The sequence below is a fragment of the Strigops habroptila genome, chromosome 20 (assembly GCF_004027225.2).
Source record: "Strigops habroptila isolate Jane chromosome 20, bStrHab1.2.pri, whole genome shotgun sequence".
Classification (NCBI taxonomy): Eukaryota; Metazoa; Chordata; class Aves; order Psittaciformes; family Psittacidae; genus Strigops; species Strigops habroptila.
In genome coordinates, this window is record NC_044296.2 from 3,900,192 (window position 1) to 3,922,506 (window position 22,315).

The window sequence follows — 22,315 nt, forward strand, 5'->3', positions numbered from 1 at the left end:
CTATGAACTGGGAAATGGACAGCAGCACTGCTGTGAGCTGCCGTGTTCATTGGTAGCCTCGGTTTGTTTCCAGTCCACTAATTTCATTAGTCTGTACTCATACAATTGTACTATAAGCACTACCCCACCTTTATCTCTAGCTGCTGGTAATTCTGCAAGGTGTAGGAATGGACAATACGCTTTCCAATCCTCTGAGTGTGGGCTCCAGGTACCGAAGATGAGAGCAGTTCTGGCTTTAGCCCTGTGGTACCGCACAGTTCATCACCACACATAGCGATCTCCTTTCTGCACATCACATTTACTCTTGAAAGCAGCTCTGTGACGGCGTTGACTCTGATTTGCTTCTACCAAGTCCCACAGCATTGTGGAATTAGCGCAGGCTTTAAGCGTGTGATGGTTTAAGCTCCCCGAAACCTTCCCGGTCCCACCATCGCGTTTCCACCCCCAGCACTTCGCCGCCGACGCCGACACCAAAGCTCCTCCGGAGCCGCTTCACCCGCGCTGGACACGGCTCCGGCTCCGCGGAGGGACACCGGGACCGCTGAAGAAAGCGCGGTGCAGGGCGGGAGCCGTAGTCCCGCCGAGCCGCCATTTCGCCGGCAGCGTGCGGCCCGCGCTGAGCCAGCGGCATGGAGAGCGGCTTCGGCTCCGACTTCGGCTCCGACTTCAGCTCCGGGGCTGGCGGCGGGGGGAAGCTGGACCCGGGGCTCATCATGGAGCAGGTGAAGGTGCAAATCGCCGTGGCCAACGCTCAGGAGCTCTTGCAGGTTAGGAGGGGGGGGCTGCCCCAGTGCCGGTCCTGCTCTGTGCCGGGCAGGGAGGGGATCCCCTGAGGCTCGGGGTGGGGGAGTCCGGCCGTGGCGCTGCCCCTCGGCAATGCGAGAAGGGAGAACGCGGTCGTTGCTGCCGGCGCGATCCGGCTGGGCGCGGCCGGGGCCCGCGGCTCCTCTCCCGGTTCTTCTCCCGGCCCTTGTCCCAGCCCCGGGCTCTCTCCCGGTCCTTCACGGCCTGTCTCCGCAGCGCATGACGGACAAGTGCTTTCGGAAGTGCATCGGGAAGCCCGGCGGAGCGCTGGACAACTCGGAGCAGGTGAGCGCGGTCGCGGGTAGGAGGAAGCGGGAGCCGCGGGGCCGGACCCCGGGGCAGCCGCTGAGAGCTCCGTGTCCCGCAGAAGTGCATCGCCATGTGCATGGACCGGTACATGGACGCCTGGAACACGTTTCCCGAGCCTACAACTCTCGGCTGCAGCGGGAGAGAGCCAACATGTGAAGCACTCCGGCTCCTGGAGCAGGGAAGGACCATGTGGGCAAGGGATGAGCGGCCAGTCCAGGTGGTTGGGGGTGAAAGCCTGCTGCCTTTCCAGCCCCTGCCATGGCAGAGCAATAAACCCTCGCTGAACCTTTTGCATCCATTGGCTTTTATTAGCAACCAGCCTCAGGAGCGAGGGAATTTTCCAGCCTCGAGAGCCACTGCGAGCTGCTTGGTTTGGTTCATGCCCTCTCCAACGGTCCAGACTGACCATGGATCAGCTGATAAATCCCTGCTGGAAGGGCTGCGAGAGGCGAGGAGCGTTCTGTGGACAAGGAGCACCAAGCCAGCAACACAGTCCCCTTGCCCAGGAAGCAAGCATGGACTCAGCCACCACACAGTTACCCAGGCCCTTCCCATCAGCTGCCACACTTGGCTCTTTCTTCCCTTGTATTTTTATAGCTGTTTGGGGGGGCTCACTTTTGGGTTCGTAGGCTTTGACTCAGCTCAAGCAATGTGTTGGGGAGCAGGGGTGCTCTTGCAGGTTTGCAGCACAGCCTTGCCGATACTTGTGCAAGCACAGCTGGGGTTGGAAAGGGTTGGGAAATAATTTGGGTTGAGTTCATTATAGAATAAAACATATTGTGTGGCTGTGATATTCTGTAACCTCTGGTTTGGCTCCGGCACAGAATGTTCCATCTTGGAGCCTGCCTCTTGGGCACCAGTTTTTTGAAGGAGAAGCACTTCTGCAACAGAGGATGTGGGTCTGCTTTGGAGCTGAGCCCTAGTTTGTTCTTGGCTCACAAACCTCTCCTGGAAAGGCCGATTTATGCTGTGTGGTCAGCAGTGTGCACAGCAGCTGGAAGAGGAAAGTGTTGGAGAAAAAAGGTGCCCATGCCCGTGGAGTGAGATTTTTGAAATCCCTTCATCTGAAGCTCTGTTGTGTTTTATAAAACACTTCACTGTTTGCTGGGGCAGGGAGACACACTGGAGGGGTAACATCTCCTTGCTTGCTAGGACGTTCAAAGGGATATAGGAGAACCTGATCTAATTTACTCTCCCAGTATGGTTGGTGGCTTCTATGAAGGTACCAAAGTGTTCTCACACAAGGTGAACTATTAGGAGATAACTGGGTATTTGGATTAATTGAAACTGAACTGGAGTTTCCCATCCAGTGTGGGTAGAATGACTACTTGAAAATAAAGTGCTTTCCAGCCAGGTTTGCTTAGAGGCCTTTTTACTTTTCTTTCTGGCTGTATGAGTTTTGTGGTACTGGCTGTACAGCAGTCCTATTTCATTGATAAGAGCATCCCACAGTGTTCCAGCTGTGGATCTGAACCCATCTTGAGCTAAGCTTTGCCTGGAAGCCAGGTTTGCCACTTTGCTAATGTTCCAGCTGGGAAAGTGGTGGATCTCAGTGCCAGCTGAGTTGAGAAAGAAGAAACCTCTTGCTATACCTAGGTGCAGAGTTTAAGTGCCAAAGATTAGGAAGAGGTTTGGAATACTAGCTGCTGTTCAATTTTGGTGGTTGGATCTATGAGGAGATGTAAAAGCTGTAAGGAGATGTAGAAGCTTTCCAGGACCTAAATGGGGCCTACAAGAAAGGTTGAGAGGGGCTTTGGACAAGGGCCTGTAGGGACAGGACAAGGGGAACGGCTTTAACCTGCCAGAGGGGAGATTGAGATGAGCTCTGAGGCAGAAGCTCTTCCCTGTGAGGGTGCTGAGGCGCTGGCACAGGGTGCCCAGAGAAGCTGTGGCTGCCCCATCCCTGGCAGTGTTCAAGGCCAGGTTGGACACAGGGGCTTGGAGCAACCTGCTCTAGTGGAAGGTGTCCCTGCCCATGGCAGGGGTTGGAGCTGGAGGAGCTTTAAGCTCCCTTCCAACCCAAACCAGTCTATGAACTGGGAAATGGACAGCAGCACTGCTGTGAGCTGCCGTGTTCATTGGTAGCCTCGGTTTGTTTCCAGTCCACTAATTTCATTAGTCTGTACTCATACAATTGTACTATAAGCACTACCCCACCTTTATCTCTAGCTGCTGGTAATTCTGCAAGGTGTAGGAATGGACAATACGCTTTCCAATCCTCTGAGTGTGGGCTCCAGGTACCGAAGATGAGAGCAGTTCTGGCTTTAGCCCTGTGGTACCGCACAGTTCATCACCACACATAGCGATCTCCTTTCTGCACATCACATTTACTCTTGAAAGCAGCTCTGTGACGGCGTTGACTCTGATTTGCTTCTACCAAGTCCCACAGCATTGTGGAATTAGCGCAGGCTTTAAGCGTGTGATGGTTTAAGCTCCCCGAAACCTTCCCGGTCCCACCATCGCGTTTCCACCCCCAGCACTTCGCCGCCGACGCCGACACCAAAGCTCCTCCGGAGCCGCTTCACCCGCGCTGGACACGGCTCCGGCTCCGCGGAGGGACACCGGGACCGCTGAAGAAAGCGCGGTGCAGGGCGGGAGCCGTAGTCCCGCCGAGCCGCCATTTCGCCGGCAGCGTGCGGCCCGCGCTGAGCCAGCGGCATGGAGAGCGGCTTCGGCTCCGACTTCGGCTCCGACTTCAGCTCCGGGGCTGGCGGCGGGGGGAAGCTGGACCCGGGGCTCATCATGGAGCAGGTGAAGGTGCAAATCGCCGTGGCCAACGCTCAGGAGCTCTTGCAGGTTAGGAGGGGGGGGCTGCCCCAGTGCCGGTCCTGCTCTGTGCCGGGCAGGGAGGGGATCCCCTGAGGCTCGGGGTGGGGGAGTCCGGCCGTGGCGCTGCCCCTCGGCAATGCGAGAAGGGAGAACGCGGTCGTTGCTGCCGGCGCGATCCGGCTGGGCGCGGCCGGGGCCCGCGGCTCCTCTCCCGGTTCTTCTCCCGGCCCTTGTCCCAGCCCCGGGCTCTCTCCCGGTCCTTCACGGCCTGTCTCCGCAGCGCATGACGGACAAGTGCTTTCGGAAGTGCATCGGGAAGCCCGGCGGAGCGCTGGACAACTCGGAGCAGGTGAGCGCGGTCGCGGGTAGGAGGGAAGCGGGAGCCGCGGGGCCGGACCCCGGGGCAGCCGCTGAGAGCTCCGTGTCCCGCAGAAGTGCATCGCCATGTGCATGGACCGGTACATGGACGCCTGGAACACGGTTTCCCGAGCCTACAACTCTCGGCTGCAGCGGGAGAGAGCCAACATGTGAAGCACTCCGGCTCCTGGAGCAGGGAAGGACCATGTGGGCAAGGGATGAGCGGCCAGTCCAGGTGGTTGGGGGTGAAAGCCTGCTGCCTTTCCAGCCCCTGCCATGGCAGAGCAATAAACCCTCGCTGAACCTTTTGCATCCATTGGCTTTTATTAGCAACCAGCCTCAGGAGCGAGGGAATTTTCCAGCCTCGAGAGCCACTGCGAGCTGCTTGGTTTGGTTCATGCCCTCTCCAACGGTCCAGACTGACCATGGATCAGCTGATAAATCCCTGCTGGAAGGGCTGCGAGAGGCGAGGAGCGTTCTGTGGACAAGGAGCACCAAGCCAGCAACACAGTCCCCTTGCCCAGGAAGCAAGCATGGACTCAGCCACCACACAGTTACCCAGGCCCTTCCCATCAGCTGCCACACTTGGCTCTTTCTTCCCTTGTATTTTTATAGCTGTTTGGGGGGGCTCACTTTTGGGTTCGTAGGCTTTGACTCAGCTCAAGCAATGTGTTGGGGAGCAGGGGTGCTCTTGCAGGTTTGCAGCACAGCCTTGCCGATACTTGTGCAAGCACAGCTGGGGTTGGAAAGGGTTGGGAAATAATTTGGGTTGAGTTCATTATAGAATAAAACATATTGTGTGGCTGTGATATTCTGTAACCTCTGGTTTGGCTCCGGCACAGAATGTTCCATCTTGGAGCCTGCCTCTTGGGCACCAGTTTTTTGAAGGAGAAGCACTTCTGCAACAGAGGATGTGGGTCTGCTTTGGAGCTGAGCCCTAGTTTGTTCTTGGCTCACAAACCTCTCCTGGAAAGGCCGATTTATGCTGTGTGGTCAGCAGTGTGCACAGCAGCTGGAAGAGGAAAGTGTTGGAGAAAAAGGTGCCCATGCCCGTGGAGTGAGATTTTTGAAATCCCTTCATCTGAAGCTCTGTTGTGTTTTATAAAACACTTCACTGTTTGCTGGGGCAGGGAGACACACTGGAGGGGTAACATCTCCTTGCTTGCTAGGACGTTCAAAGGGATATAGGAGAACCTGATCTAATTTACTCTCCCAGTATGGTTGGTGGCTTCTATGAAGGTACCAAAGTGTTCTCACACAAGGTGAACTATTAGGAGATAACTGGGTATTTGGATTAATTGAAACTGAACTGGAGTTTCCCATCCAGTGTGGGTAGAATGACTACTTGAAAATAAAGTGCTTTCCAGCCAGGTTTGCTTAGAGGCCTTTTTACTTTTCTTTCTGGCTGTATGAGTTTTGTGGTACTGGCTGTACAGCAGTCCTATTTCATTGATAAGAGCATCCCACAGTGTTCCAGCTGTGGATCTGAACCCATCTTGAGCTAAGCTTTGCCTGGAAGCCAGGTTTGCCACTTTGCTAATGTTCCAGCTGGGAAAGTGGTGGATCTCAGTGCCAGCTGAGTTGAGAAAGAAGAAACCTCTTGCTATACCTAGGTGCAGAGTTTAAGTGCCAAAGATTAGGAAGAGGTTTGGAATACTAGCTGCTGTTCAATTTTGGTGGTTGGATCTATGAGGAGATGTAAAAGCTGTAAGGAGATGTAGAAGCTTTCCAGGACCTAAATGGGGCCTACAAGAAAGGTTGAGAGGGGCTTTGGACAAGGGCCTGTAGGGACAGGACAAGGGGAACGGCTTTAACCTGCCAGAGGGGAGATTGAGATGAGCTCTGAGGCAGAAGCTCTTCCCTGTGAGGGTGCTGAGGCGCTGGCACAGGGTGCCCAGAGAAGCTGTGGCTGCCCCATCCCTGGCAGTGTTCAAGGCCAGGTTGGACACAGGGGCTTGGAGCAACCTGCTCTAGTGGAAGGTGTCCCTGCCCGTGGCAGGGGTTGGGACTGGATGAGCTTTAAGGTCCCTTCCAACCCAAACCAGCCTGGGATTATATTTCAGTCACCCCTCCCACTAGAAAGGCGACATTTTAATGCACAGGATATTTGGCCAGCTCTTAAGATGGACAGGCCTCATTTATTTATAGAAAATGTCTAGAATTGTACCTTTCTATGCAAATCACATTATGAAATGCCCTGGTGTCACAGTTGCTGTGGGTCACACAGCATTGGCATTTGCTTGATAACAGTGCAGGCCATCATCACTCCTTTGCAACAACAAGACAAATGCACAATAGCTGAGGGGTTAGTGCATCATCTGACAATGACTCTTCTCATTTGTCTTCTTCCCTGAGCGGTGAAACGCAGCTTCAGAGCTTGAGGTTCTGCGCAATCCAGCCCTGGACAGCTGTGACTTTGGTGTAGACACCAGGGAAGTATGGCCTGGCACAGCCATAGCCCCAGCTTGTGATTCCTGCTAGAAACCACTTCCCTGAGGGTTCTTTACAAGCCAGGGGCCCGCCTGCATCGCCCTGCAGAAAGGAAAAGGGACCTGTATCAAGCCAAAGCAGCAGCCCAGCCATCCCCATCTGAGGTGTTACTCCTTCCTGGGGCATTAGGAACATTTGCTGTCCTGTTCCCCACCTCCCCAGAGCCTGCTTCCAAGCTGGACTCCTCAGTGATGTCCATGAGGTTAGGGTTCTGGAACATGGAAGACTGTTGAGAGGCACAAGAGGGTCATGAAATGGGGTTCATGGTATCCCTGTGGTCTCTTGTTTGGCATTACCTCTCTGCCTGTTTCCCTGACCTGTCACAGGTTGGTGGGACAAGCAGAACGAGGGGCTTGGGTAATTGCAACTGCCAGTGGAGATGGATGGACAGAGCGCTGAGCGAGGGGAGGCAGGGCAAGGCTCTCCTGAGGGAATACAGCTGGGGGGACTTTGCTCTGTCCCAGCCACAGCGTTTGCTGTTCTCACACTCACCGAACAACTGTCGACGGTGCCCTGCGGGAAGCCGGCACACACCATCCTGCTGCTGATCTGCACCGGGTAGAACTTTTTGCAGGCCTGGTCTCCAATCATGTTCACTGCTGCTTTTTGCAGATGCTTTGACATGAGACCTGAGGAGACAAGTGTAGCTGTTAGCTTGGTGCAGAGCATGTGAGAAGTACATGGAGAGGGGGCTCTGCAGCCGTGCTTGCTTGCCAAGGGGAAAGACCTAACAGGGAAGGAGAATCAGGCCTCATTCTTCCCAGCAGAGCAAGCACTGGAAGGTCCCTTTGGTGTGTAGTTTGTCAGGCAGCTCATTGACCAGATAGAAATGGTATCAGGGTGGTTTTTGTACTGCAGGAGCAGCTGCTACAGGGATGGGGAGCATTGTGGCTCACATGTAGAAAGCTTGGGAAGGCTGCAAGAGGGCAGAGGTGTAACCAGATGAAGGAGTACAATGCATGGCACATGGGGAGGAAATTGGGGTGACACCAGGCTTTGCCCAGGTTGGTATCCCTTGATGGGGGAATGCTTGGGACACTGGAGTGGGAATCGAGATGTTTGGGCTCACAGGGTAGGTGACACTTAGCATGGATGTGAGGGAACCTTCTCAGCCAAGTACCTCCTTCTTTTGTGGAGCCCCAGCCTGTGATGAAGCATCTGGCTCCTTCATGGAAGACGTGTGAATTGTCTGGGAGACATATAGGTTTGATGGTGCTGCTGAACTTGACGGGTGTGCTCAGCTCCAGCAGGGCCACGTCGTAGTCCAGGCTGTAGACGTTGTAAAAAGGGTGCTTGTAGATACGGAATATTTTCTCCATTTTGCCATCAACGCCACTCAGGAGGGGTGTTCCTAGAAAGGCCACCCACATTTTGGGGTCACTGTAACTGCAGAAAGACAGCAAATCTGGCTGTTAGGAGCATGGCCTCACAAGGAGGGGTGTTCCTCCACTTGTGGGGCTGGGCTGCACTATGCCCACATCTTGTGAGGACAGGACCTCTGCCTCCATCACACTGTGGACACACCCAGGCTTTGCTTCACTCATTCATGGGTTTGTTCTGCCTGGAGAAGACTCAGGAGAGACTTTATAACAGTCTTCCAATATCTAAAGGTGGCCAACAAGAAATCTGGAGAGGGACTTTTGCCTGTAGGGACAGGCCAAGGGGAATGGCTTTAACCTGCCAGAGGGGAGACTGAGATGAGCTCTGAGGCAGAAGCTCTTCCCTGTGAGGGTGCTGAGGCGCTGGCACAGGGTGCCCAGAGAAGCTGTGGCTGCCCCATCCCTGGCAGTGTTCAAGGCCAGGTTGGACACAGGGGCTTGGAGCAACCTGCTCTAGTGGAAGGTGTCCCTGCCCGTGGCAGGGGGTTGGAACTGGATGAGCTTTAAGGTCCCTTCCAACAAAAACCAGTCTGTGGTTTTATGATTCATTCCTCTTCACCCTTACCCATAGAGGCACATCTGCAATAGGCAGTGTGTGCTTCCAGTGGGGCACAGCTCCGCAGCCATGGTGCTGGATGCAAGGAAGGGGAAGGGCAGGTGGGTTTATGGGAGTGAGGCCAAGAGCCAGTTGGCTTCACCGGCCCATCTTTGACTTACATATCAAAGCAGTGAGCTGCAGAGAGCAGCCACCGGTCGGCAATGAGGACAGCCCCACACTTGTGCTCCTTCCGCCGAAGCCAGAGGCTGACTTGCCAGGGCCATTCTCCTCGAGCCGCAGTGCTGCCACCCACGATCTTGCTGAAGGCCAGAACAGTTGTTAAGCCACAATCTGGGACAGAGGAAGAGGTGCTATGGTTTTAAATAGCCATAAGTGAATGGGATATCTACCCTCCTTCCATACCCCATGCCATGGGGCAGTGTTCAGGGGAGACATCCATAGGGCACCCATCTAAGGGAAGGCTTGGCAGACATGGTAGGGTTTGGGAACTTGTTATCACAGATCACACCTTCCAGTGGTGTGGTGTGTGAGGAGGGGACATTTGGATGGACTGGCTGAGCTGTCACACAGCAAGGAACGTACAGTCCAAGGAACAGTCCTGGGGATGACAAGACATCTTCTGCACTGCCACATTGTGCAGAGCTGTCTTGCCAGCTTGTATGAGCAGTCTTACTGGCTGGAAGGCCTGAGCGCTGGGAAATGGGTCTGATGTTTCTAGCAGAGGAGAAGACGTCACATTTTCTAGCAGAAAATTTGAACTCTGCTCATTCAGCTTCATCTTCTTATAGGCTTTGGCAGACCCAGACGGGGCTGGTGCAGGTACCCAGCATAAAACATGGGGCCCAAGACAGTCCCTGTGAAGTTGGTGGGTTGCAGTGGGGAGTTGGGCAGTGTAAAACAAGGCTGGGCAGCAGTTGTGGTACTCACCGCAGTTGCGCTCATCGAAGCCGTTGCTGCAGTCCACAATGCCATCACATTCAGGGTTTTCTTTTCCAATACAGACCTTGCTGGAACACTTGAAGGTGAGGCTGGTACAAGGAACCACTGAAAGGCAATAACCCATGGCCTGCTCAGTACCCTCTGTGCTGGGGCTGGAGGTCTCCTCCCAACATGTCAATGACTCTGTCAGTTTTACCTGGGGTTTGGGTGGGCTTGGCAGGCTCACTGGTTTCCAGAGCTGGGGAGGTTTCTTTCATGGTTGTGGTTGTCTTCATCCCCAGGGTGGTTCTTTTGACTGGACTTGCAGATGTTGTGCTGGGCTGGCGGGTGAGAATGGCTGCAGGAGAAGTTCCAGCCATGGCTGAACTGGAAGGGGTGCTTGTGCCAGGACTGGGCAACTGCGAGATGGTATCCAGGATCCAGTCTTGGAGTTTGGTAATTCTGGAGTACACACCGGGTTTCATAGCCTGGGCACAACCAATTCCCCAGCTCACGATGCCAGCCAGATAAAACGTTCCTGGGGTCACCTCACAGGCCAAGGGTCCACCTGAATCTCCCTGAGGAAGAAGCAAGGCAACGCTGCTCAGTCTGATCTCCCCAAGACAGGTCTAACATGGAGCTGCCTCTCAGCCACACTGGGAGGACTTAGATAACTCTTTTTTCTCTAGCCCTGCAGGTCTGTCTGCAGCGTGTGTGCGAGACATGAGTGTGCAGAGGCTGGAACTAGGATCAGTGGCTGGACAAATACAAGTGACATTTGTCATTAATAGCTCCTGACAGCACCTTTCCGCAAGTGAAGGACAGCCACCACCAACTACCACTGCCTCGCTGCCACAGGAGATCTGCTTCGTCCAGACACGGAGCAGTGAGATGTTGTTTTAAGTCATGGTCAGCTTGATGGGGCTTTATTTACTTTTCTAAAGCTCCAAGGCCATGGGCTGGGGGTTTTGAGCTAAGGGGCATGTGGATTACAGCGGCTGAGTAAGTATTTCCCAAGGATGTGCTGAGGCTGGGAGTTAGCCCAGCTTTCTGGGACCAACCATGGAAGAGTAGAGAAATCCCAGACTCTTACCTGGCATGAGTCTATCTTCCCCTCCAAGAAGCCAGCACAGATCATTCGGTCAGTGAGGGAGAAGTTGTAGAGGAAGTCACAGGTTTTCTGGTCTATGATGCCCACAGAGGCTTTCTGCAGGATCTCAGGCTTGGTGGCTGCGTGAAAACCACAGGATTAGTGAGTGGAGCAGAGGGAAGTGGGAACTAATGGCTTTTAGACTGACCCAACCCATATTTGAGGAAAACAGCCTCTAATCCCACAGAGAGGTTGAGTCCTACATGAGCTCTCAGCAGCCCTGAAGCTCCTGGCTTCCCAGGTTGCAGTTTCATACCCGTGCAAAGGATCCTGCACACTGGAAGCAAGTTTCTATTGTCTTGACAGCTTGTGGGCTCCTGGTTAACTGTTGGAGGGAGTGTTGGGCTTCTTTGGTAGCACACGTGCGACCTCAGGCCTCCTGCCTGCAATGGGATCTTTGCTTTTTCTAGTTGCTTGGAGCATCTTTGCAACTGAGTGTGGTTGCTGAGGACATACTGTCCTGCTAGAGCTACAGCAGGGCCCTGAGGCAGTGCCCCACTCTTGCTTAACATGGGAGAACTGCCGAGAGGAGCCCAGCAGGTTTCTCCTAGTTCCTGCCAAGCTGCTCTCTCTATTTTCTTTGCTGGTGGCTCCTAAATAACTGTGGATTAAGGTAGTGCTCTGTATGCCCTTATTCTTGTGTTTCTGCCAGTTCCTGACTGTCCCTGTTACTGTCCCCTGTCCTGTATGGACTCTGGGTTGCACAGGCTTTGCTGCTGCTCCAAAGCAAGTCGGCTGGTGATGGATCACTGCTCACCATTCCCTTCTTGGAGGCTACCCCACCCAGAAATGACACACTGCTGGCCAACAGCGAACTTCTGCGCAGCAAGCGGGAGGCACACGGGCTGGATGTGTTTGTTGAAGACAAGAGGTCTTGCCAGCTCAAGGACAGCCACATCAAAGTCCAGAATAATAGGGCTGAAGAAGGGATGTTGGATCACTCTTGTTACGTTGACTTTCACTGCGCTCCCATCTGTTCCATTGAGCGATGTTGTTCCCACGTAGGCTTCGATCTCTTCTGGATTTGTCCTGCAAATACAGAACTCTAAACATGCAAACTCACACACGTGTGCCCAGCAGGAATTCTGACATTTCAATTGCAGACAGCTTCTAATGATCAGTGTTTGAGACCTTACTTGGCAAAGCAGAGCTCAGCACACAGAAGAACAGCCCTGCTAAGTCAGGCCCAAAGTGCTGCTCCCAGCAGTGACACATGTCGGATGGCTCCTGAAGAGCAGGAAACACTAAATATTCCCCAAACACTTTGTACCTTTCGGAATTGTATGGTCCCTGTCACAAGTTCCCAGTTGTCTCCTTTCCCAAGTCTAGACTGGTCTACTTTGTCATTCTTGTTACGGATGCTCTTCCACACCCAGCTCATCCTTGTGTCTTGCGTTAGCCTTTTCACAATGTTATTCCAGTGCCGCATGAAATGTTTGAGAAGTGGGTATGTGCTGGATTGCCAGCAATATACTGGTACCCTCAGTTGTTTCTCTTAACAATTTCTAGCATTCCCTTGCTCTCTAATTGCCACTGCCCACAGAATTGCTGTTCCCATGGCAATATCCACGGTATTTCTGACCTCCTGTTCTGAATGGTAAAGCTGATGGAGACCCATAATCACCTGCAGACAGAAAGCACTGCTTTTCTGTTATGTGCCTCACTTCACACTCGCCAACCTTGCACTTCACTTGCTGCTTTATTGCCAGGCTATTTAAAGCATAAGGTCATCTTGAAACGCTTCATAGCTTGTCCCCCACCTTTTCTGCCTTCAGACAAGCATTATGCTCTTGCTACACATTTCTTTATCTAGGTTATCAATTTGGGCTTAGGCTTTTGCTGTGCAGGATTGAACTGACCATCTTCCCCTTAACAGCTGACCACATGTCTCTATTCCATATATAACAGCCAATTTGTAAGGTTCTATTTCTTGAGGAAACTCTCTTGTTCTTGTGGCACCTTTACACCCATCAGAGGTGTCGTTCTTGCTCCCTGCCCAGGCTACTTTAACCTTTCTCTGCCTCATCCCAGCCTCCCCACAAAACCCCTTTTCCTATGAATCTCTAGCTATTACAAATATTCATGTCCAATGTGTGTTCTCGTTTTTCCCCAGTGTCACAGTGGTGGGTTTGGCTCCATGGCCATGGGCAGGCGAGCTGGGGCAGCAGTGCAGGGATGGACTCTTACTCATTGAAGCAGTGAGCTGCTGACAGCAGCCACCGGTCCCCTATTATGGTGGCTCCACAGAAATGCCTCGAGTCTTCTTTCAGGCTGACTTGCCAGGGGATCTCTCCTCTGGAAGCATCTGTTCCTCCAACAATCTTGATGGGTTTAGAGAACCCGGGTCGCTGTCCACACTCTGAACAAAAGCCAAAGGATGAGGTATGAGTACTCCTAGCAGAAGACAAATGAGGAGACTTTTGGTCTCTCAAACCAGTAAGTCTGAGCAGGGACAGGGCAGGGCTGAAGTGTGAGGCATCTGCCCAAGCCCTACCTGCTGATCATGGCAGTCCTTGGTTGTGCACAACCATAGAATCACAGAATCCCAGACTAGGTTGGGTTGGAAGGGACCTTAAAGCTGATCCAGTTCCAACCCCCTGCCACGGGCAGGGACACCTTCCACTAGAGCAGGTTGCTCCAAGCCCCTGTGTCTAACCTGGCCTTGAACACTGCCAGGGATGGGGCAGCCACAGCTTCTCTGGGCACCCTGTGCCAGCGCCTCAGCACCCTCACAGGGAAGAACTCAGCTCAGCAGAAGAACAAACCTGACATTTCGACCTGTACCTGCCCCTCAGTGGGTGCTCATACCTTGTGGTCTGTGTGCAGTCACTGGCTTGCTGGCAGCTGGGGCTGGTGAAGTGGTGGGGATTGCTCCGCTGGTGGTGGAGTTGAGCTCTTCGGAGTTGACTACGTTACTGTTAGTGCTGGAGTGTATTAGAGGGACGGTACGGGCTATGGAGGTGGGGAACTCAGAAATAGCATCCAAGATCCAGTCTCTGAGTTTGGTAACACGTGTGTAAACCCCGGGCCGCCTGGCTTCAGCACATCCAATGCCCCAACTCACGATTCCCGCCAGGAAAAACTTGCCAGATGGTTCTTGGCAAACCAGGGGCCCACCAGAGTCACCCTGCAAGAGAAGCCAGATGGTGAGCTCTTCCTGAGAATGCTCTGCACTTGCCCTGGCCACCCTCAACACACCTCTGTTGCCCAGGGTCTTTCTGTCCCTCTGTGTCCCAGCTCATCTGTGCTTATTTCCTCCAACCTACTGATGGTGAAGCATCTCCTGTGCTGGTCTTTGGCTATTAAGCAGTAGCCTTGTGCCCTTGATATGCCAGAACACAAGGACGCCCTCCAAAAAATCTAGGGTAGCTACTTCTATTGGTTTAACCTTTCTTAAAGGTTAAGCCCAGCAGCCCCTAAACAGCCATATGATTGGTGCTTGTTGCATGATACACAACGCAGGGAGACCATGCTAATCTTTGCATGAGGTTTTCTTGATTTGCCCTACCATTCCCTGGTCAATTCTTTGATATGATGGGACCATATGAGTGTCTGATGTAGGACATGTAGTGTCTGTGAAGCTGGCAGTGCCTTTTGGTGGTTGGATTGCTCTAGGTGAGTAATGAATAACCAAATGGGTCACATTCATCATCCAACCTTGTATCTTCCATTCTTAGCCCCTTCCCTGGTGTTGTGCTGCATTTGGTGCAGAAATGTGAAGGGTCACCAATAGAGAAGCGCAGTTTTGCTCAGCTGGTGGCTGCAGGTTTGGAGCGCCCTACCAAACCATGGGGACAGCCGTGGAAATCACAGTCCTCCTTTCCCCACACGCTGTGAAAGGCAGGATTTTCTCCATCGGACCACTTGCAATTCCAAGCTAGATAAAGGCTAACTAGGGAAAACACCAAGTTGTTCCCCAAAATACTGCTGTGTATGGTTTAATTTCTATTGCTGCCCTTTGCCATCTGGATTTTGACCTGAGGACTTGCCGGGTACATTGGTAGTGTCAACCCTCATTGCAGGTTAGGAAGCAAAGTGGTTAAATACCCAAAAGAGCCCCTTAAACAGCAGTGCCCTTCTCTAGGCACTAGAGAACATATCCTCATTTTTGCCTTCTGCAGTCCCTTGGGACTAGGGTCCAAGGCATGGCCTCAAACCTTTTGGAGGGAATCATGACCATGGTGTCAGATCCTGCTCCTTGAAGTGCTACTTGGTGCATACTGGGAGGGAAAAGACTCTTGTGGGGTCTCTGGCTTCCCTGGGCAAAGCTTACCTGGCAGGAGTCTATTTTCCCCTCCAGGTAGCCAGCACACAGCATCCTGTCTGTGAGGACATGGCTGTAGAGGCTGGAGCACAGTGTCTGGTCCAGCAGCTCCACTGTTGCTTTCTGCAGGTATTCAGGCTTCACTACTAAATGAGAAAGATGCGACCATGAGCTCAGGGCAGGGGGACCACGTCACAGCCCTCCAGCATGACCCGAGCCCCCTTCCCTGGTGCCTCTTGCACTGCTCCCACCCCACCAGCCTCCTCCACTGACTGCCACACTTTGCTTACAGAAATCCTCCTTGAGGTAGCCCCAGCCAGAGATAAGGCACTTCTTGCTGGTGGGGAAGTGGTGCCCAGCATCAGGCAGGCACACAGGCTGGATGTACTTAGTGAAGCTCACGGGTCTCTTCAGCTCCAGCACGGCCACATCATAGTCGGCCGTGTCGGTGTTATAGGAGGGGTGTGGGATGATCCGTGCGATGCCCATCTTCACTGCGCCACTGTCCGAGCCTCTGAGCGACGTGGTCCCCGTGTAAGCTGCCCACATGGCTGGGTCCTGAAACCTGTAAGAGAGACAGCCAGGACCACTTGAGTCTGTGGCCACAGCACTGTCCTGCAGACCTGGTGCAAGTGGTGCTGCCTCCTGCCCATCCCACCATCCCCTCTGGGACAGAAGCTCCCCATGGCTTCACCTAGTAGGGGAAGGAAACCAGGCACGGTGGTGCAGCAGGAGCTTAAGCTGGAAGATACAGCAGCTTTTGGGAATGGGATGGGGAAGCTGCGTGGCTGGAGCTTACTCAGTAAAGCAGTGGGCAGCAGACACCAGCCACTTCTCCGTGAGGATTGCAGCTCCACAGAAGTGCTCATTGTTCTCTCGCAGGCTGACTTGCCATGGGAACTCCCCTCTGGATGCCTCTGAGCCCCCGACTATCCTGCTGGCAGTCTGCATGGCAGGACGGCTCCCACAGTCTGCAAGGGAGGAAGAGAGCCAGTGCCTTGGGATCCTGCCGGCTGCACCCAGCAAAGCGCTCTCAGGACCAAGTGGGAAAAACAGCTTCGGTTTCGGGCATGCTCCCAGCACATGGACAGTGCCAGGGATGTCACAGGGCAGACTTTAACCTGCAGGCTTGGAAAAGGGTGCTGCAAAGCATTGGCCCATCACAGCATCCTCCCTGAAACTCTTCTAAAGCAAGAAATTCTGGAGAGAAACATCTTGTTTCACAAGCTCAGCCACTGCCTTGTGACCTGCTCCCAGCAGCTCGTGGGCATGTGGTGCTTGCCCAGTATGCCACCCCACCAGGAAAGCGGGCCTTGTCATGACCCTTTGCAATTAGTGGGGGGACCAAGGTGTTTCTAAGGCATAGTTGCCCTCATCCTGATGCAGACATCTACTTTTGGCCTGACAAGTTGTGCTGAGTCCTTGGCTCTCTTCAGTGCCACAAGCCCTGGACCACCAGGTTATGGACAAGATCATAGAATCATAGGATGGTTTGGGTTGGAAAGGACCTTACAGTTCATCCAGCTCCAACCCCCTGCCGTGGGCAGGTATGAGTACTCCTAGCAGAAGACAAATGAGGAGACTTTTGGTCTCTCAAACCAGTAAGTCTGAGCAGGGACAGGGCAGGGCTGAAGTGTGAGGCATCTGCCCAAGCCCTACCTGCTGATCATGGCAGTCCTTGGTTGTGCACAACCATAGAATCTCAGAATCCCAGACTAGGTTGGGTTGGAAGGGACCTTAAAGCTGATCCAGTTCCAACCCCCTGCCACGGGCAGGGACACCTTCCACTAGAGCAGGTTGCTCCAAGCCCCTGTGTCCAACCTGGCCTTGAACACTGCCAGGGATGGGGCAGCCACAGCTTCTCTGGGCACCCTGTGCCAGCGCCTCAGCGCCCTCACAGGGAAGAGCTTCTGCCTCAGAGCTCATCTCAATCTCCCCTTCGGCAGGTTAAAACCATTCCCCCTTGTCCTATCCCTACAGGCCCTTGTCCAAAGCCCCTCTCCAGGTTTCTTGTTGGCCCCTTTGGGCACTGGAGCTGCTCTAAGGTCTCCCCTTAAGGAATCTTCTCTTCTCCAGGCTGAACAGGATGGGGCACAAATACCTGTTGTACCTGCAGCCAGGCCACTGGTGAGGAGGAGGCTGGAGCTCAGGCTGCACAGCCCAGCCAAAGAACTGGGGCAATGGCTTTTCCTGCTGCCTGCCTCTTACCTGATTTCAGTCCAGGTCTGCGGGGAGAAACCTCACTGGGACCTGCGACAAAGTGGAAGGAATGGGGCTCAGTGAGGAATGGGGCTCAGTGAGGGTATCCCAGTTGGGGGGCTCAGGAGCTGTGTGTTCTTGTGGACTCTGCTGCTCCCAGGCCAGGGCTGGAAGAGGCTTTGCTTCATCTTTTCCTCCTGCCTGGCAGTCGCTTTCCCTGCCCCACAGCCAGCGGTGAGCTCCTGGCCCAGTTCCCTTCTCCAGTTTTCTCCACCATGGGCACAGAAGCAGCTCTCTGCAGCCCTAAAGGCTTTGGGATTATCCCAGGTTCAGGGAGAAATTCCCAAGAGCTCCAAGGGAGCTGTCTCCCAGGAGCAAGCTCCAAAGCTGAAGCTGTGCAGGGATGATGCCTAAGGTGGGGGCTATCTCCTCACCCTCCATTTGGGCTGCACAAGGCTCCCAAAGATCCAGTGAGGGATCCACTCTCTTATTGCAGGGAGTGCAGAGGAACCCACAGCTTCATGTTTTCCAGGCACATGTTTGTTTAAGTCTGCTGGACCTGGAGTCCTATGGCCACGTAAACTCCAGTCACTGAAGGAAAGGAGAATTTCCATTCAGGTGGTTCCAGAGAATAACTCAAATATGAGAAACATCTACCTAAGCAGGAATTATTGCTACAACTCCAAGGACTGCCTATGGGCTGCTGCACACTTGTAGGTACAGACAACCCAGCAATTAACCTCCTGAAGCTTCATCTTTTATCCCTCAGGCTGTTTCCAGGTGCTGCAAGAAAAGCCAAAGAAGCTGCAATTTATGCTTAAGGCTCTGTGGTTGCTGCAGGCCCCCAAAGTTGTTCTGACAGGACCACATTTGTGTTGGAAGGGGACCTAGGGACTCCCCACAAACCTCTATTGAGCAACTATCAAGATCTAGGCATGTTTCTGCTGCTGTCTTGTGAAGCTGGCAGCACTTGGGAGACAGGCAGAGCACCTTTTGCTGTATTGCTTGGGTGCCTCCATTTCTAACATTGCTGCTGGGCAGAAAGCCTCAACTGGACATCCAGAGCTAAAGCCCGGAGGCAGTTTGAGTGTCCGAGACATGGTTTGTGGTTCTGCTAGTGTGACCTTTGGTGCTAGCACCTTGCTCTGGCGCCTGGCAGTCCTGGGAGGTCATACCTGTAAGAGAAGCTGAGGATATAGTCCCATAGGCATCCAGGGAGAGCCCCTGCTCGTGCAGGGCAGCCGCCAGCCCATGCCGGAGAGCTTCCTCCTCCATGGTAGAGCTCAGGGGATGGGAATCCTGGGGAGCAAAGCGGAGGCGGAAACGGACGATCACGCTTGAGTTTCCGTTCCTGCTGGAAGAATCAATGGGAATGTTGGCTCCATGGTCAGTACAAGGGACAGGCTCCTGCAGGGAACTCGAGGGAAGTAAAACTGATTCTTAATAATTTAAGATGTGAGTTTCTCCATGTTGAAATGGTCATTTGCAATGTTTGCTTTGGCCCAAATTTCAGCTTTGGTTGAACAAAGCTGTTTTCCTCTGCCTGTCTGACTGCATTTCCAAGTGAAAGAACCCAGCACATCAGTGTGATCCTGGAAAACCCAGCCTTGCCCAAGAACCAGTTTTAATTTGTACTAGTTTTGGACAAGAACACGGATGTGAGCTCACCTTTGTGGTGGAGCTTGTCAGAATGAGCTGGAACATGCGCTGACAGTCTGCAGAGAGAGCTGCCTCCACTCACCTGTAACCCAGAATGGTGCAACCAGTGCACATCCAGTCCAACTGGGAGTCCTGGAAACTGGACAGAAACTGCAAAGCAAAGAACGATGGTCACATATTTACTGGGCAGAAGACCCCTGGGAGATGGGACTGGATGATGCCTGGGATTTTTCAGGGAGCTGAAGCATCTTCTCTTGTCTCTGCAGGCAGCAGGAGTACCTGTGTCTAGCTCACATGTAACCCTTTTCCCTGGCTCGGGGCACAAGGCAGCACATCTTTCCTTTTTGCCTTCCTACCACCTTTCTTTTGCAAGGAACAGACTTGAGCACACATTTCCCGCTCTGTAGATGTCTCTTAGGGTCCTGACAGGGCCTCTCAAAGCACAGCTCAGCCCCGGGTATACCCTGCTGATGGCTAAGAAATCCCTGTTCTCCTCCCGCCCTTGGCATCCCGATTCTGCTGGATGAGGACAGTCGAGCTGGACCCTGGGGAACCACCACAGTCCTTCCCAAGTCTTCTCCTGGCAAGCCCAGATGAACTCACCAGCCTCTCAAGAGCAGGCGTCAGCACCCTGTAGTAGTCCGAGTTCTCCGTCTGTAAGCTGCTATTGAACGTGATTCCTCCCAGCTCCACTGTGTGCTCAAAGCTGGTCTCTCCTGTGGGATGACAGGCTGCCAGAGAGGGAAGGTGTCTGTCAGAGGCACAAAGGACATGTGGAGGTTTGGGGCCATGGCTAGACCCAGCTTTCCTCACTGTCTGCTTTGGAGCAGGGGTCTCATCATGTCCTTTAGACCCCCCCACTTTGAGTAGCTTGACTGTCCCTGACCACCCCTGGCTGCCTTGGGGGTGCCCCATGGCTGTGCTGGGCTACCCTGCACATGGGCAACAGGAGAACCTGGCAAAGAACTTGTTTGAGCTTGAAAATGGTGGATTTTTTTCAAGCCTGAGAGAAAAGTTTATGCCCCATCCATGGCAGTGTTCAAGGCCAGGTTGGACACAGGGGCTTGGAGCAACCTGCTCTACTGGAAGTGTCCCTGCCCACGGCAGGGGGTTGGAGCTGGATGAACTGTATGGTCCTTTCCAACCTAAACCATTCCATGATACTATGATTCTACAAAAAGGTTCCTGAATTGATGGATACAACCTGGCAGTGCAACACCAGATTGGCCCCATCCTTGCAGGAACGGGCTGGGGAAAGTCATGCTGGGTACAGAAGTCAGCTTAGAAAGTGGCACTGTATGGTAGAGCTGTCAATCGTGTAAGGCTGGGGTCCACACCAGGGTGCTGGCCTGAGGTGGCATCTGGCCATGGGGCACCAGAGGCAGAAAGAGGGAGGTGAAAGAGGCAAGGAGGTGGTCATGCTCTGAAGTGGGACAGTAAAGCATGCAATAGTCAGTGGTTGCAAGAGGTTGTGACAGGAGATGGCTGGGGCAGTGAGGTTCAGTGACAGGAAATTTGGGAGTCACAGGGAGAGATTAGAGGATAGAATCATAGGATGATTTAGCTTGGATAAGATCTTTAAGATCACTGAGTCAAACTGTTAACCCAGCACTGCCAAGTCCACCACTAACCCATGTCCCCAAGCACCACATCTACACATCTTTTAAATACCTCCTTTCAAATATGCTGTGGGAAATGGTGTCAAACTAAAGTCTAGGTAGAAAACATCCACAGCTTTTCCCTCATCCACTAAGTAAGTGTGTCATCTTGTCATAGGAGGAGTTCAGGTTAGTAAAGCAGAAGTATAGAGCATATGTGTCATGCAACAGTAAAGATAAAGTGCAGTTTGTGTGTCTGTGTGGAGAGTTGACTGCATTTAGAAGGCTTTTGAGGATCTTGCTATGAGGACTGTGAGCTGTGTTTTGGAGCATATAAACTGGAAGAATGTATGTGGCTTCACACTCACCCAGCAGGATCCCCAGGTACAGGGCTGTGATGCTGCCCACCATGGCAGCAGCGATGGTTCCCTTCCAGCAGCCGGCCCTCAGTCCCCTTCTTTGGGTGCCCAGCTCTGGCTTTATCTGGTCCATGCTTTCTGAGCAGCTCTACAAATGGCCCCTGTGATTAAAAAGAAGAGAAGGAAAAGGACAAGTCCGGGATGAAATGTGACAGCCATGGTTACCCCAGGAGCTCCAACCAGCGCATTAGCAAAAGAAGTCAAAGGATGAATGCACACTGCATCCCCTCAGGCTGCAGTCAGGAGATTTTACTAATACATTCAGGTTGTAGGACATGAATACATCAACCATGGTGGCCTCTCCCCTTCCTTTCTTCCTAGGAGGCCACCACTGAGCATGACCATGTACATTGTGAGTACAAACCAGCCCGATGCCTCCATCTCTGTGCTTTGCACAGGCACTTCTGGTGACACAAACTCTGGGTGAGTGCTGAACCAGTGTCCTGGCATCACAGACCCTGCACTGGGGTCCAACCAGGACAGCACATGGTACCTGCTCTTCAGCAGGCAGTCCCGCAGGCTTGCTTTAGCAGCAGGGTTTCAAGGTCCTATTGCCTACGATGCTGGGTGAACTGGTACTCCAGCTCATAGCAAGGGGTGAGTATGGGCTGGGCTTGGCATCGTCTTGCTCTTTTTGCCTCAGACATCATCCCTAGCAAAGATCCTAAAACCAACTAGTGTAATTAGCAGATGTTTTGCTGCTGCTCAGGAGTCATGGAGCTGCAGTAGTAGGTGGAACAGTTAAATTGGAAATTACAACATTCATCTTGGAGTAATCTTGTAGGCCTCAAATAACATGACCGGACTGTAGTCACATCCTTAAATATGAAACTGTAGTCTGAATAGAGAGCTATGGAGAGAGACCTGTCTGGACTCTGGCTAGTAAACGTACCAAAGGCAGTTGGTATGGAAAACCTCTAGAATCCTTGGCTGTTTCTACTGGACCATTCCAACTTGGCTACTGAAATCCTGACACTAGGCTGCTTATATTCCCATGGTATATGTCACGTATACCACAGTGTGTAGCAGAGAGCTCCCACTGCATAGTTATATGGAGCAATCAATATGTGCTTGAATTACAGCTCTGCTACTATCCTGACGAGCAGTTTCTCCTCCCCTGTGGTCAGCACTGGCACTGCTGCTTCCAGTATTTTGCTCCAAGTGGTACAAACAACCTGCACAGGAATCAAAGTCCCTTCACGTGATCTTTCCTGCTCCCTGAGATCAGCTGAATGGCCTCTGCTATACTTGTTTCAGCATGTCAGTGCTTTTCATGTACTGAGGGTGCTCGGACAGGATCCAGTACTCCTCTGGATCTCGAAAGTGCCAAAAATAGGGCACTTACCTTGGTTTTCTGTCTGCACGCTTGTTAGTAAAGTGAGCCCGTGGTTGGCCGCCTTTTGCATGTCATCAACTGGCTATTGATAGGAATGAAAGAGGC

At 53.0% G+C, this 22,315-nt stretch overlaps 3 protein-coding genes across 3 annotated transcripts; 2 read left to right on the forward strand and 1 right to left on the reverse strand.

Annotated features, from left to right (window-relative positions):
* Positions 1-546: 546 nt before the first annotated feature.
* On the forward strand, positions 547-1,904 carry LOC115618264 (mitochondrial import inner membrane translocase subunit Tim13-like). The gene is given in 4 exon segments (XM_030509654.1): positions 547-767; positions 1,021-1,089; positions 1,172-1,214; positions 1,217-1,904. Coding segments are annotated over 4 exon segments (303 nt in total). The 5' UTR covers positions 547-629; the 3' UTR covers positions 1,270-1,904.
* Positions 1,905-3,503: 1,599 nt separating this feature from the next.
* Positions 3,504-5,048, forward strand: TIMM13 (translocase of inner mitochondrial membrane 13). Its single transcript, XM_030509609.1, has 3 exons — positions 3,504-3,909; positions 4,163-4,231; positions 4,315-5,048. Exons 1-3 carry the CDS (start codon positions 3,772-3,774, stop codon positions 4,411-4,413), a joined length of 306 nt encoding a protein of 101 aa, XP_030365469.1. The 5' UTR covers positions 3,504-3,771; the 3' UTR covers positions 4,414-5,048.
* A 1,286-nt stretch (positions 5,049-6,334) lies between these two features.
* TMPRSS9 (transmembrane serine protease 9) lies at positions 6,335-20,974 on the reverse strand. Its single transcript, XM_030509655.1, has 18 exons — positions 20,824-20,974; positions 19,461-19,588; positions 18,940-19,007; positions 18,374-18,552; positions 17,208-17,249; positions 15,799-15,970; positions 15,290-15,564; positions 15,009-15,145; positions 13,544-13,862; positions 12,923-13,094; positions 11,493-11,764; positions 10,679-10,815; positions 9,803-10,163; positions 9,595-9,711; positions 8,826-8,997; positions 7,850-8,115; positions 7,222-7,358; positions 6,335-6,771 (listed from the first exon to the last, which is right to left on the reverse strand). The coding sequence occupies exons 1-18, from the start codon at positions 20,945-20,947 to the stop codon at positions 6,610-6,612; spliced, it is 3,240 nt and encodes a 1,079-aa protein (XP_030365515.1). The 5' UTR covers positions 20,948-20,974; the 3' UTR covers positions 6,335-6,609.
* Between the last annotated feature and the right edge of the window lie 1,341 nt (positions 20,975-22,315).

Excerpts from the sequence above, each read along its gene's own strand:
- TIMM13 (XM_030509609.1), top strand. The coding sequence starts at position 3,772 with ATGGAGAGCGGCTTCGGCTCCGACTTCGGCTCCGACTTCAGCTCCGGG. Across the intron at positions 3,910-4,162 it reads ACGCTCAGGAGCTCTTGCAG|CGCATGACGGACAAGTGCTT; the intron begins GTTAGGAGGGGG and ends CTGTCTCCGCAG. Across the intron at positions 4,232-4,314 it reads CGCTGGACAACTCGGAGCAG|AAGTGCATCGCCATGTGCAT; the intron begins GTGAGCGCGGTC and ends CGTGTCCCGCAG.
- TMPRSS9 (XM_030509655.1), bottom strand. The coding sequence starts at position 20,947 with ATGGACCAGATAAAGCCAGAGCTGGGCACCCAAAGAAGGGGACTGAGG. Across the intron at positions 18,553-18,939 it reads TGCACCATTCTGGGTTACAG|CAGGAACGGAAACTCAAGCG; the intron begins GTGAGTGGAGGC and ends TGATTCTTCCAG. Across the intron at positions 7,359-7,849 it reads GGGCTCCACAAAAGAAGGAG|GTCTCATGTCAAAGCATCTG; the intron begins GTACTTGGCTGA and ends TTGTCTCCTCAG.